Source organism: Colobus angolensis, unplaced genomic scaffold (assembly GCF_000951035.1).
Source record: "Colobus angolensis palliatus isolate OR3802 unplaced genomic scaffold, Cang.pa_1.0 Scaffold3, whole genome shotgun sequence".
NCBI classification, from domain to species: Eukaryota; Metazoa; Chordata; class Mammalia; order Primates; family Cercopithecidae; genus Colobus; species Colobus angolensis.
The window spans coordinates 21,752,247-21,765,997 of NW_012116265.1; the positions used below are offsets into that span (position 1 = coordinate 21,752,247).

A 13,751-nucleotide genomic window follows, 5' to 3' on the forward strand; every position below is an offset into this window, starting at 1 on the left:
AAATGGTTGTCGATTGAATGAAAGTGTCCGGTACTTCATCAGTCTAAATCATACTATATTGAATTCTTAGCTTCAGTTTCACATGCTTCCTGGTGCGAGGGTCACCTCAGTCATAATAACATCAACCAGCATCCCAGTGGCAATAACACCAACCTCACCCCAGTAGCGATACCGACCACCACCCCGTATTAACTCAGAGAACCTTACATGCATTTCATTTAATCCTAACAAAACAACACTAGGAGACAAGTGCTGTTACTACTCTAATTTTAATATGAGGTCTCTGAGGCACAGAGAGGTTAAGTAAATTGCCAAGATCACCCAGCTAGTGGAACTGGTTGATCCTGGGGGCTCATTGTGCTGGATTCTCTCGGTAAATACATCCTGATTTTCTAACTAAACTGCTTTGGAAACCCTGGGGAGTACTGGTTTTTCTTTGTTTTAGAGACAGGGTCTTCCTCTGTCACCCAGGCTGGAGTGCAGTGGCATAATCATAGCTCACTGCAGCCTTGAACTCCTGGGCTCAAGTGATCCTCCCATCTCAGTCTCCCGAGTCCCTGGGGTTACAGGTATGTACCACCATGCCTGGCCCCGGTGAACACTTCTGCATCCTGAACCTTGATTTCTCCCTCTGATTTGCCATAATTGAGGCACAGGAATTTAAAATAATTTTTCTTTAGTGAGAGCCTGAAACAAACTGTGATTTCTCTCCCTGTTATGATGCACAATTAAAAGTATGAAATGAAGAACACCTGTAGACACAGGGCGCTGATGCCCTTTAGTACTCAGCATAAGATGGCCTAAGCTTTGTGGAAGAAAATATTTTCATCTTACTTGGGCCCAGGTATCTGGTCTTACCATCCTCCCACCCTCTCCACTGCCTGGAAAAACAGTGGTTTTCACATTTACAAGGGCACATGTTGCTGCATGGAACTGAGCTATAATTATTCAAATTCCAAGTTGGACTTTCATGAGTAGTCTTTTCAGCCTCAGAAGCACTAGTTTCATAAGCAGTCAAATGCAGCTCTCGCTTGCAGCCGGAAGCCTTCCTGGATCCACTTATCACATTGGTCAGGGTGCAGCACAGTGTCAGAGGGCCCACAGTGGTGCCTGTGGATAGCCAAGCAGACATAGCCCAGGGCCTGCCTTCTGCATGACTGACGTCCTCCACACTTGGCCATGGAACAACTCCAGCCTTAGTAGGTAACAACTCACTTATTTCATCCTCCCCTTGGCTCCCTGTTGTCAGTTTCCTCTTGTTTGAACATGTGACTCCAAGGTTGTATCTTATCCCAGGGGTCTCCCAGACAGGCTTCCCTGATCACCACCTAGCTGCACATCTCCCTCCCGCTCATCACAGCTGCATCTGCCTTCCTGTCTTAAACAATTCTGCAAAGAAGCTGCAGGTCTCATTGAGTGTCCCAGTCCCAAGGAGAGCCACAGACCAGACTGCCACAGCATCTGAGTCAGCAGCAATGATGCATGCAAAGGGGCAGTGCTGCTGCTACAACCTTCAGTCATGTCACGCACAGGACCGTGAAAGAAGCATGGGTTTTGGAGCCACTCAGATCTGAGTTCGAGTTCTGCTCCCTCTAGTGAGTGTCTGTTGATCACCTTCAATAAAGAACCAGAACTGTCAGTGGATATTTACTGAGCACTAACTGCCTCAGACATGGGCTATGCACTGGAGATATGAGAATGCACAAGCTGGACCAGCCTCTGCCCTCATGAGGCTTACAATCAAGGGAGCATTCAGACAATGTGGTAGTGTGAGGGTGTGGCCTCTCTGGGCCTCAGGTTCTTTCTCTTAAGCATAGTGATAATATAACTTCTGCAGAGAACTGGCATATAGGAATATTAAATAATCTCCATTGAGAGTATGTGGCAGAAGAAGTCTTGTAGGTCCCTGTCTGGAGAGAGAGAACTCCCAACTTCACTCACTTTTTATTTTCCTAGTCCAGGATGACTTCTGTATACCTGTCTCTGGTCTCTCTCCTTTTTCTAAATTGCAACTATCAAGAACAACAAAAGGTTCTTAGTAAGTTTTGACAAGTCTGTGAGAACAGAAAGGGCCAGGAAGAGGTAGCCCCTTGATCCAGCCCTCCCTGAAGCCCTATCCCTGGAAAGAACAATTAAAAGTCACCGTCCCATAGTGTTGCTGTGGATCCTGGTTCTCCATGGCCCCAAGATGAACATGCTGACCACCCTTGATAAGATTTTTCTTCCCTCTCCTGCTTCCCCTCCAAGGACTACACCTTTCAGTGAGCTGGGCCTTCCTCTGTTATGTGGAACAGGAAATTTGTTATAAAGCAACAATATGAGAAAGGACTAAGCAGAAAGGACCCTCCTGCCCATGTACCACAGTTGCCCACACCAAGCATTTGTCTTCTGCACACCCAGAAGTGACACACAGTGTGGGCTGTGGCTTCAGTTCTCACCATAGTCAGTGTTTTCAGGTTCCCAGCAGTTCGAAGGCCAGAAGTATGGAGCCTGCAAAGGAGCATGGGTGTCAGGGCTCATAGGTGTGCCATGCCTGCACTTCCCTCCCACATCCAGGGAGGATCCTCCCTGATGGCAGGCTCTCCCCCAACTCCTTCTTGCTGATGCTACCCCACAATGCTCTCCTCTTCTCTAATGCAGCTGCGGTGAGTCAACATTTTAATCTAGGCATTGACAAATAAAATGTAAGGTAAGCAAAACAAATGCAAAAGTGAGAAGTTTTGTTTACAGGGAAATATATTCTTATCCTGAGACAACAGAGGTCTAACTACAAAAGTCAGGCTGGCATAACTTACTGGGCACCTAAGCCCATGTTCCTTTTCTCCCTTTAACCTAGTCTGAAGAACTCTTCTCCCAAACCCTTTAGTTAGACCTTGACTCAAGCCCGTATCCCCTGCCCTCATTACCTCTAGGAAAGGATCTGGGAGAAGGAGTGTATAATGGGTGGGGAGGGTGATTAGGTAGCAAATAGAAACTTCACTCCGGAGAAGGTAGCATGAGACAGTAGAAAGATCAAGGTCTGTGCTATCAGGCTCACTTAGGTTCAAATTAAGGCTGCTCCTGGATTTACTAAATGACACTTTAATTCTTTGAGCACTTCAGTTTTCTTATCTGTAAAATGGGTGATATTTACCCCCTAAAGTGTGCTCTTCAGAATAAATGAGGAAATCTGTACAAAGTGTCTGCGATGGTCTGAATGTCTGCGTCCCCCTCAAATTCACATGTTGAAATCCTAATCCCCAAGGTGATGGTATTGGGAGGTGGGGCCTTTGAAGCCCTCACAGATGAGATCAGTGCCCTTATAAAAGAGGCCTGATATAAGCTTCAGGTCCTGTCTGCCCTGTGGGGATGCAGCTAGAAGGTACCTTCTATGAGCCAGACAGCAGGCCCTCACCAGACACCAAACCTGCCGGCACCTTGGTCTTGGACTTGCCAACCTCCAGAACCAGGAGTAGTAAAATTTTTTTGTTTATAAGATATCCAGTTTATGGTATTTTGTTGTAGCAGCCTAAAGGGACTAAGGCCCAGGGCGTGGTAGGCTCTCAATGACAGCCTTTTACTATTCTCTAAGTGGGTCACCCAATGGTCCAGACAAAAGTTCTCTTGGCTTTCCCAGTGCTGATGAGGAGTGAGGGTTACTCCCTCAAATATCCCCAGGTTTTCTTTGTAGTTCTAAGCTGAGATCAGATGATGTTGAGAAGAAAACGTTCTTCAGGAGGAGGAGCCAGCAGGCTTACCTGGAAACGATAAAAGGTACCATCGTCCTTCATGGTGAGAACATGGTCCGAGATTGGAAAGATGTAGCCCTGGGCAGCGATAAGGCTTCCCAAGTGTATTGCTTCAACTGTAAGAACAGTGTATAGAGAGAGAAGGAATTAGGAAGCAGGTTATTTGGCTGAAAATTAAGCTGGGAGACCAGAAGTCAACTGTCATCACCCCCAGATGACTGTGTTGATGACATGATTGCCCTTGCTCAGTGTGGGGGTGAGGAGGGGAGATGCCAATGGCTGGAAAGGGCCACTGTGTGTCTGGGACTTGTGTGAATCCCACCTCCGAGAGCCTGACATTGCTTAACCTCTCTCCACCCTGACCTTCAGAAGAAAGTCTGGCTTCAGGGTCAAGGGCATAAATTCTGGCATAGATGAACCTGTATTTAACTAAGTGAGATATTTCACATGAAGTTATTAGCAGTGTCTGGTACAGGTCAAATACTCCACAAGTGCTGGCAGCTCTGATTCATATCAGTTTCATCATCCCCAGCAGTAAGAATGCAGCCTCACTACCCATAGAGACATAGGACTCCCACTGCGTTCCCCAGTATGACAGTCCCATCAGGGATGAGGGGGTGTTACCCTTCTCTTATGGACAGAGAGGAAAACCTCACTTCCTTTGAAAATTAGAGGAGGGACACTGAAGTGGGCAGTGACAGAGAGAGGCCAACCTGATAGAAATACTTATATTTTTGCCACAATCAATCTGTTCCTTTGTTCCTTTAGCACCAGCCATAAATAGATGCACATAGAAAGTTGAGAATATAGGCTGGGCATGGTGGCTCACGCCTGTAATCCCAGCACTCTGGGAAGCTGAGGCAGGCAGATCGCTTGAGCTCAGGAGTTTGAGAACAGCCTGAGCAACATAGCAAGACCCTGTCTCAATAAAAAAATTGGAAAAAAAAAAGGGTTAAGAATTTAGATTTATCCTGAGCAGAGCTAAGAAAAAATAACAAATCTCAATGCTTCTACCACACAAAGTAATCTTTCACAAATCCAAAAGTACTGTTACAGGTTAAGACTAATTTTTGGACATGGAAATTGTTAATGTGCTCAGGGAGTCTCTAGCAATTATTAATTTCACGAGCTCTGACTTTTTAAAGTAGTTTGTTTTGGCTTTACTTGCAAATTTTTTAAGAAGTTGAATACAATGCAATGTTTTGCTTATTAAGAACCACCTATTCTCCTTTGAAAGAAACATACATGTAACTGGTGGAATTAGAATGAATGGAGTTTTATTTTACTTACTTAGTGATGACCAATTTGCTATTATTATTATTATTTTTATCAGAGACAGGTCTCACTCTGTCACCAAGGCTGGAGTGCAGTGGCGCGATCACAGCTTATTGCAGCCTTGAACTTCTGGGTTCAAGTGATACTTCTGCCCCAGCCTCCCAAGTAGCTGGAACCACAGGCACATGCCACCACGTCTGTCTAATTTTTTTCATTTTTACATTTTTTTGTAGAGGCAGGGTCTTGCCATCTTGCTCAGGCTGGTCTTGAACTCCTGGGTTCAAGGAATCCTCCCAGCTCAGCCTCCCAAAGAGCTGGGATTACAGGCATGAGCTACCATGTCTGGCCAGTTTGCTTTTTCAAGTCTATAGGCTTCAAGAACCATGAGTCCAGCTAGAACAGAAGTTTCATCATCAGCAGCTGCTCCTTCCCCATAGGAGAAAGAACAAAATCCTGTAGAAAGGTAACTTTCATGCCGCCAGTCTTGGAGCCAAGACTCTACCTTCATTCTCTGAGCAAAAATGTTTTTGCTTAGACATTGGCAATGGGGCCAGGTGTGGTGTCTTACACCTGTAATCCAAGCACTTTGGGAGGCCAAAGCAGAAGAATTGTTTGAGGTCAGGAGTTCAAGACCAGCCTGGATAACACAGTGAGATCCCCATCTCTACAAAAAATAAAACAAAAAATTAGCTGGGTGTGGTGGTCAGAGCCTGTAGTCCCAGCTACTGGGGAGACTGAGATGGAAGATAGCCAGGGAGGTCAAGGCTGCAGTGAGCTATGCTCATGCCACTGCACTCTAGACTGGGTGACAGAGTGAGACCCTGCCTCAAAAAACAAAAAATAACCACAGGAAACTGGCTGACGGGAAAAAGAAAGGAGAGAGGGGCAGACGCTGGATCTGGCTGTTTCCCAAGGCCTTGGTTTGCCTCATCTTCCCTATTCCCAGTTGACAAATTGTTCTTAGCTCCGCTCCTCCTCAGCCACTTCTCAGAAGCCCAAACAGGCCCCAGTTTACCATGGTGTCTTCCCAAGGGCATCAGAGTATAACAGATTTTCATAGAAATAACTCTCATCATTCAGGACCCTTCACAGAAGCTTCTCACGCCAGGGCTGGAGGATTCCTGAAGCTCATTCTCACATACTGCTAGCCAATTTAGGGTTCTCATTATAATAATAATAAAATACATGTCAGGAACACAATGTTTATTTTAGGAGGCAAAGAAGCCAGTGCTCTTGGAAGAGAAAAGGCGGCCATGAGGAAATACGTTCCTTAGTTTAGCATTATAATCACAGAAAATACTGACTTTAAATACATGTAACTAAACAGGTAGATGCTGATCCAGTCCAGGCTTTCCAGAGGACTCAGAGGTCCAAGCTGCAGCAGAGACAACATATAGGGAGTTGCTTGGGGTTCTATCCCTCACATAGGGTTAGCATTTACAGCTTCTCCCCCGTGAATCAAGAACTTGACTACAATTAAGAATTTTCACTAGTTGTGAGCGTAACCACTAATGAAGGGGGTGAAAAGACTCAGGTCACTTCTATGAATGATCTGCTTTTCTGGCACTCAGAGTTCTAACAACTGTATATAATTAAACTGCATAGAAACTGTATTGTTTTGCAGTCAACAGCAGATTAGAAATGTTGGGTTAAAATACAGGAGTGCCAAGCTGACACACTGATTTCCGCAGGAAATCACAGCTGAAGGTCACAGATCCAGAATGGGTACTTGAAAAAAATCTTCAAAAAGCATTGTGGTTCGGGGCCATTTAATTTGGGGCAGATAAGTTTAATCACACCAATGTCCATTAAGAACATCAGAGTGTATTAGTGGAGCTTTATAAATGTGACCTTCAGGCATCAAGAATACTCAGTTAATCAAGGCGAGGGAGTGTGTAATAAATTCAGAAAAGTATTAACTAATAGCACATGGGAATAAGCTTTACTTATCTTGAATTTTTATTTTTCTGGAACCCTCCCCACCCACCCACCATTTCCTAATTACGCTGTGAAAATAAATTTTACTGCCTATTTTCTGGTGGGAGGCCAGATTTGGAAATTGTTTTATTGGCCAGGGTTTTGTTGTTGTTTTCCTGGTAAGGACTTCCTAATTGAAATGCACAATTAAAGTTGAAAAAAAAATCATTCCTTCACCTCTTGCAGAAGCAGAAAACAGAGGGAGTCTTAGCAAATAATTAAACATCTTAATTGTGCATCAGGCAATCTAATTTTAAGAGCTGGCTCTAGAAGGCTGTTCAGTGACAGTGCTACAACTTATCTTTAATTGCTGCAGCTAACGAGAATTCAACTCATTTCACACGTTATTGTACGGGACTCTTTGGCATTCTAAATAGTTGCTCATTTCCTCAAAGCGTGATTTAAATTTACAGACAAATATTCAGGAGAAAATAAATTAATTTTATTTGTAAATAGAGTGATTCCACATCTTGGAACTCACATTTACAAGACCAGCTCTCAGGAGGGTAGGAGAATCTAGTCTGGAACTTGGTTACGGGATGTTTACTGATACCAGGGGAGAGAAGGGCAGGGTCAAAGGTCAAGTACCTGGGTCCTCAATGGAAAGGTTCTTCATAAGCCACTGCACGACGTCAGTACCTGCAACAACAAAGCAGTTTCAGCTGAAGACCTCCTGGGTGTTTAACACTGTGGCAGAAGAAACATGTTTACCTAAGAGAATCCTAATTCCAATCAGTCCACACTGTAGAGCAGGATAATATGGACACTCTTTTTTGTCCTAACCAACCCTTTCCATTCTTCAGTACACTTCCATAGTTACAATTCCATTCTCGTCCAAAAAACACTCACTTCTGATGATGCAGGATGAGCTTATATTCATATTTCTAAGCAGTGTCTATAGATGACTTCCCCGAGACATGCTAGGTGAAGCTTTATCATGCCTGGCCCCCAGATCATTTCTTGAAGAAGGAGGCCTCTTCAGCTCCCTACCGTCAATTACAAGGGCTGACCAACACAGGTGACCTCATAGGTTCTTGCAAAACTCTCATCTCTTTTGGCACAGGCCTATCCTGAATGAATGTGCCCCTGCATTTGTGGCAGAAACGTCTATGTATTCACCAAGACCTCTTTCCTCGCCTCACTGTGCCATAGGTAGATTGCATTTCCAGACTTCCCTGCACTTAGATATGGACTGAGTTCTACCAATAGAATGTGGGTAGAAATGGCATATGCCACTTCCAGACCTGGACCATAAAAACTCCTACATGGCTCCCCATCGCTCTGCCCCTTTCAATCCCATCTGCTGGCCGGATGTAAAGACCTGGGGGAATGCAGAGCCACCGTAGGGAGGGAGTCATGGTTCCAACCACGGACATTATGCCCATGTGGGGCTCTGACATGATGAGGAACAAACTTTGTTGTGTTCAGCCCCTGAAATGTGGGACTTAGCTGTTTTGGTAACTAGTATTACCTTAATGAATATAAATCTTAACAGTCTGCAGTAACTTTTAAAGCTTGTCTACTCCAACCCTAGCCAATACACAAGTCCCATTCACAACACCCTGGACAAGAGATACTGTAACCTGTGTTTAGAATGCCTAGTACCTGGGAACTCACACATTTCCCCCTACCCAGCCTGACCCAGTTAAATCAGCCTTGATTTATCCGAACAGAAACTTGCCCCTCTCTGACTTCCTCCCTTTGGCCTCAGTTTTGCCCTTTGATGATAGAAAAACAAACCCCAACCTAACCACTCTGTGCGACAGCCCTTCAGCTATTCGGACAGTCCTGCAGCATACCAGCGACGTCCTCCCTCCAAGTGCAACAGGCCCGGGTCCCTCAGCTGCTTCCTTGCATGGCCTGGACTGGAGTTCCTCACCATGTGTTCCCAATCCTCTGAATATGTTCTCTTCTGTCTGCCTCTCTTTGAAAATATGACCCACAAAGGATGTTCTGAGAGCAGCACTGTGTACATGGTAGTAGAGGAGTCCAGTTTTCTGGAAGGTTCTGAATTTCTGGTCAACCTACCTTTGCCACCCAAAGATCTCATTTTAAACCAGTGCAGACCATTGAAGGTGTGACTTTGTCACCTCTGAATTGTTTGATGGAACACAGCCTGCAAGGGAAGACATTTCTAGACATCAGAGTCCTACCGTGGGTCTGAGGCTTTGGTGCGAGGGAGGGGATGTGCCAACGACTCTCCTGGGCTGGATTCCTGGCTGAAGGCCTGGGGATCCAGCCGAGGGGCTTCATGAGGATTGCCCTCTTCCCAGGAAGCAGATTTCTTAGATATGTGACCGGTGGCCAGAAGTGGGACTGGTACAGGACAGGGAGCCTAGACATTTTGTTTCTCTCTGGGTCCATGGCAGGTGAAGTAACCTTGCACAGTGGGACCCCCAGGGCCATCCTTGTTCTCCTGTGTGCCCCAGTTCCACCCACACAGCCTTGCAATTTTGCAGTTTCCCTGCGCCAACCTCAAAGGCAGCGCTTCTAGGCTTCTCCTCACTCTTACTGCTCCTGGACGGCATCTGTGAGTTAAACTTTAGATCAAAAACATTCCTATTCATTTGTATTTAGAGAGAGAGAACGAATATGTGCGTGTACATATGTCTGTGTGTCCCTTTCCTCCAAATTCTACAGGTTCAACATTTGTCCCCGGAAATGAAGAACAAAGCAGAAATCAAATAAGAACTGTAGCCCCAAGCTGGGGGTGGGAGAGAGACTCTAACCTGTTTTTTCCTCAAAAGAAAAATAGTTCTGGCTGGGTGCAGTGGCTCATGCCTGTAATCCCAGCACTTTGGGAGACCGAGGCGGGCGGATCACAGGGTCAGGAGCTCGAGACCATCCTGGCCAACATGGTGAAACCCTGTCTCTACTAAAATACAGAAAATTAGCCGGGCGTAGTGCCATGTGCCTGTAGTCCCAGCTTCTTGGGAGGCTCAGGCAGGGGAATTGCTTGTACGGGGGAGGAGGAGGTTGCAGTGAGCCGAGATCGTGCCACTGCACTCCAGCTTGGCCACAGAGTGAGACTCTGTTTCAAAGAAGAAAAAAAAAAAAGTTTTTTTTTGTGGGTTGCCTAGAAACTGCGAGGTTTCCTGCATTTACCGAGCTCTCCCCCAGGCCTGCGGATTATCTTTCTGCTGAGCTTGCTGAACCATTATTTATCACCTGCCAAGATTGATTACTCACCCTGGGACAATGACAGCCCTTCCTTTCCCCTGTTAATTACTGTCATCATTAATATCCATGTCACTAATTAGTATTCATTCACATTGAAACTCCTTCCTTGCTATCATATCCGCTCCCCCCACCACCCCAACCCCCGGCTCAGCACCACTGTCTGGGTTTCTACCCCCTTTTGGCTTCCTGTGCTCAGTCTTTGGCCTAATTGTTCTCCCCAGTCCACCAGGCCCTGGTTTGCATTTACAGAGCTAAAGGATCACATTTAAGCACTTTTGTTTCTAAAGAAGGGAAAATCACAAAAACCCATTTCCTTTTTCCCTAGCTCCGTGGAGACCACAGAATGGAGTTTCTTTTCCCTGGTTCAGCCACCATGACAGCTGCTATCCCATCTGGGGGCCAATGCAACAGTCCTCAGGCCCAGGCAAGGGCTGAGCGGCTGCCCCAGCTGCCTGGGACACTGCACTCCATCTCCAGTGGCATCCACTCTGCCACCATCCCTTCCATGCCATGGCAATGCTTGGTAGGCTTCATCTCAGCACAAGCGACAACACCTAGCTTGTGTTGGGGACGTGAGTGAGGGGGACGCACTCACTCTCAAGGGCATTGGATATTCCAGACTTCCTTGGACCAACCCAGGAGCGGCCAAGCCTCCAGCCTGTGGCAGGGAGTAAACCATTGTGTGTTCACCCCCAGGAACAAGTCAGAAAGGGAAATCTGTCATAATATTGCATCCTTTAAAACATTTACAGTGATTACGCTGTAGCATCCGACAAGAGTAGTCCAAACATCCCAGGCTCCTGCAGGAGAAAGCATTTCCGTTCTTCTTTTTTCACTTTCCTTCCTTCCCACTAACCCACAATCACCCTTTCCTTCCTGCTCTAAAGAGAATCTGAAGCAGATTCCTTTTCTGTTCTATCTAAAATTAATTGTTGCCTTGTTACCACGATCGGTTTCTGGATCTTATCTTAGTCAAGCCGCTTTGCCAAGGACGTAAAGTCAATAAAACAACATAGCAAATGCTATGTTGAAACAACATAACAAATGCTGGACGGCTACCCTTTATTCCTACAGATCCTAAAACACTGTCTGGAAGCTTTCTTTTTGAGGCTGATTTATCAATATATATTCCAGGGATATCCACGAAATACACCAGAGGGCACCCAAAACACCTCTCCATTGCATGCATATTTTATTAGTATATTTAAGGATGTATTTATGATATGCAGTTATGGGTTATGTTTCTATATGTGTTATATGTATTTCAATTATGTCTTCTATATCTAAAATAATGTTTATTAGATGACTGGGAACAAACCAAAAGGCCTCTAATAGGCGATTGAATAAATAAATTATGGCTCATTCATGCAATAAATATTTATTAAACAACTACAGTGGAAAAAGCATCTTGAGAACAGGGTGTACTATAAAATATTTATGTTGTATTAATTATATATGTGTAGATATCTATAAATATGGAGACAAAAAATTCTGGATATAGATTTAAATTGTTAACTCTAGGTTACTTTGGGGAGGGAGAGGCATCAAATAATGGGAAATTTCTATTCTTTACATTTCTGTATTATTTGTAGTTCATAGAACATTCATATAATACTTTTACACTAGAAAAATAATTTTATTTTAAAGAGCATAGAGAGAAGAAAGAGTTGGCCTCTGAGGCCAAAGTGGACCTGCTATGGGTAACTCTGGACAGCCTCTGGCTATCCTCAAGCCCTGGTCATTTCCTGCTCTCTGGGGAAAGGGTCAGGAGACTCAAAGCTGTCTTTTTCCTGAGGGGTAAACAGTGGGAGGCTCAATCCTGAGGCTCAGTAGTGTGCCTCCAATTGGCCACTTTCTGGCCATCTGCCACTCCTGGAGCCTCAGAGTGACCCTTTATAGACTCTGGCAGGGCTGTCCACCCAGAGTCTTGGCCTAAGGGTGACAACCTGCACCTCTCCTCTGTGTTTGTTAGCTTATTTACTTGGGGGACAGTAAGACATAGTGATCTTTTCCTGATGCCTTTCCATGCTGAATTAACTCTATTGAGTAAGCTGGTAAGGGGTTTCTGTTTCTGGTTTCAGGCAGACACTCATAAAATTCAAGGCTTTGTCTTCAGGTGTTTTAAGCTCCTCCAAAATTGTAGCATTTGACAGGGATAACTTCCTCCCATTAATGCGTCAGAACCCCAGGAGATCCTAGTATGAAACACTCCTCCGATTCTTCCCAAAGCATTCTATCAATCCGAACCCAGATCAGATTATGCAAAGTTGATCCCATCACCTGCAAATTTCCAGTAACTTGAAACCTGGTGGATTATACAGTACATCATAGTACTGATAAATGAAGCAATTCATAAACTAATTATCAATCTTGACTGTTGGGGAAAGACACTTTCTTTTGAGTAAAACGTTTCTGGAGCCATATGAATGATCAGATGGTTCCTGCCATGAGTGAACTAGCCATACTCCTCAGTCAAGGTTATGACTCAGTCCATTGGATTTTCACATTCTTGCCAGGCCTCTGCTGGGCCTCTGGGTGGGGAGGGCAGCTTCCGGCCACCTTATCACATAGATGGCACATGCAGGCCAATGCTTATAAAGGGGGAGTGACATTTCCTGAGTGCCTGTGGTGTACCAGGTCAGAGCTGGGCACTTGACCCTGTTACCGCATGCTATCTTGACAATAATGTGTCCAATACAATAATTATTATATCCATTTTAAAGATTAGGCCCAGAGAGGCTCAAGACCACAGGCTACTACAGATTTAGAGCCAAGGTTGGAATCCAGGCAATTTCATGCCAAGTATTATTTTCACTATACCATTCTGTGTCTCTTAACTCCGAATAACTTTCCAAGTAGTGTAAAGAAAAAACAATTAGAAAACTGATAATCTGTATGTATTCGTTTTTTTTCCTGAAACAGAGGCATTAATTTAGTGATAATAATAATTGGTATTATTAGCTATTGAACTAATAATTTATTGAGCACTTTCTATATTCCAGGCTTTGGAATAATCCTACTATACTAATCCTATGTTGTAAATAGCCTATCATTATCTCCATTTTGCAAATGAATGGAAGGATATTCTAAGTAGGGCAATCCTTACAGTCTTAGATCTTCTTTTTTTTCTTTTATGCCTTAGTTGAAAAAAAAAATGCAACAATCAGCTAGCAGAGAAAGCTTAACTACGAGGAAATGTTACACTGGGTTTGGAGGGTGAGCACAATGAGTAGCTGGCAGTAAGACAGAGGGGAACACAGGTGGGAGAAACACAGTCATGAAACGTTCAGTGTCATTTTCAAGTAGTAGTATTTGGTCAATGGGCTTGAGTTTTTCCAAGGAAAAGTGTGGCAAATTTCACACTCACTTGCTTACCAAGCATAGGAAACAATAAGGTGTGGCATTTATAAAGTCAGACACACTTGAGAACAAATCATGGGGTATCACTTACAAACTGTGGGAACCTGGACAGGTCCCTTACCCACCACCTGCCCTGATCTCCATTTCTTCATATGTCAGCTGGGGGAAGTGCTGTCTAGTTAAGAATAAGACCAGGTGGCCAGGTGTGGTGGTTCACGCCTGTAATCCCAG

General features: G+C 44.6%; 1 protein-coding gene across 11 annotated transcripts in view; it reads right to left on the reverse strand.

The window, feature by feature from the left end:
* Positions 1 to 13,751, reverse strand: part of RGS6 (regulator of G-protein signaling 6) — a 656,379-nt gene that overhangs the window by 104,863 nt on the left and 537,765 nt on the right. For all 11 annotated transcript variants that reach the window (XR_001002633.1, XM_011949627.1, XM_011949623.1 and 8 more), the window contains exons 4-6: positions 7,569 to 7,619; positions 3,738 to 3,844; positions 2,439 to 2,490 (exon numbers count right to left, since the gene is read on the reverse strand). Coding sequence is in view for 10 of the 11 variants with exons in the window: in XM_011949627.1 (XP_011805017.1) it covers positions 2,439 to 2,490; positions 3,738 to 3,844; positions 7,569 to 7,619 (210 nt within the window). In the remaining variant the exon portion in view is untranslated. The remainder of the gene's footprint in view (positions 1 to 2,438; positions 2,491 to 3,737; positions 3,845 to 7,568; positions 7,620 to 13,751) is intronic.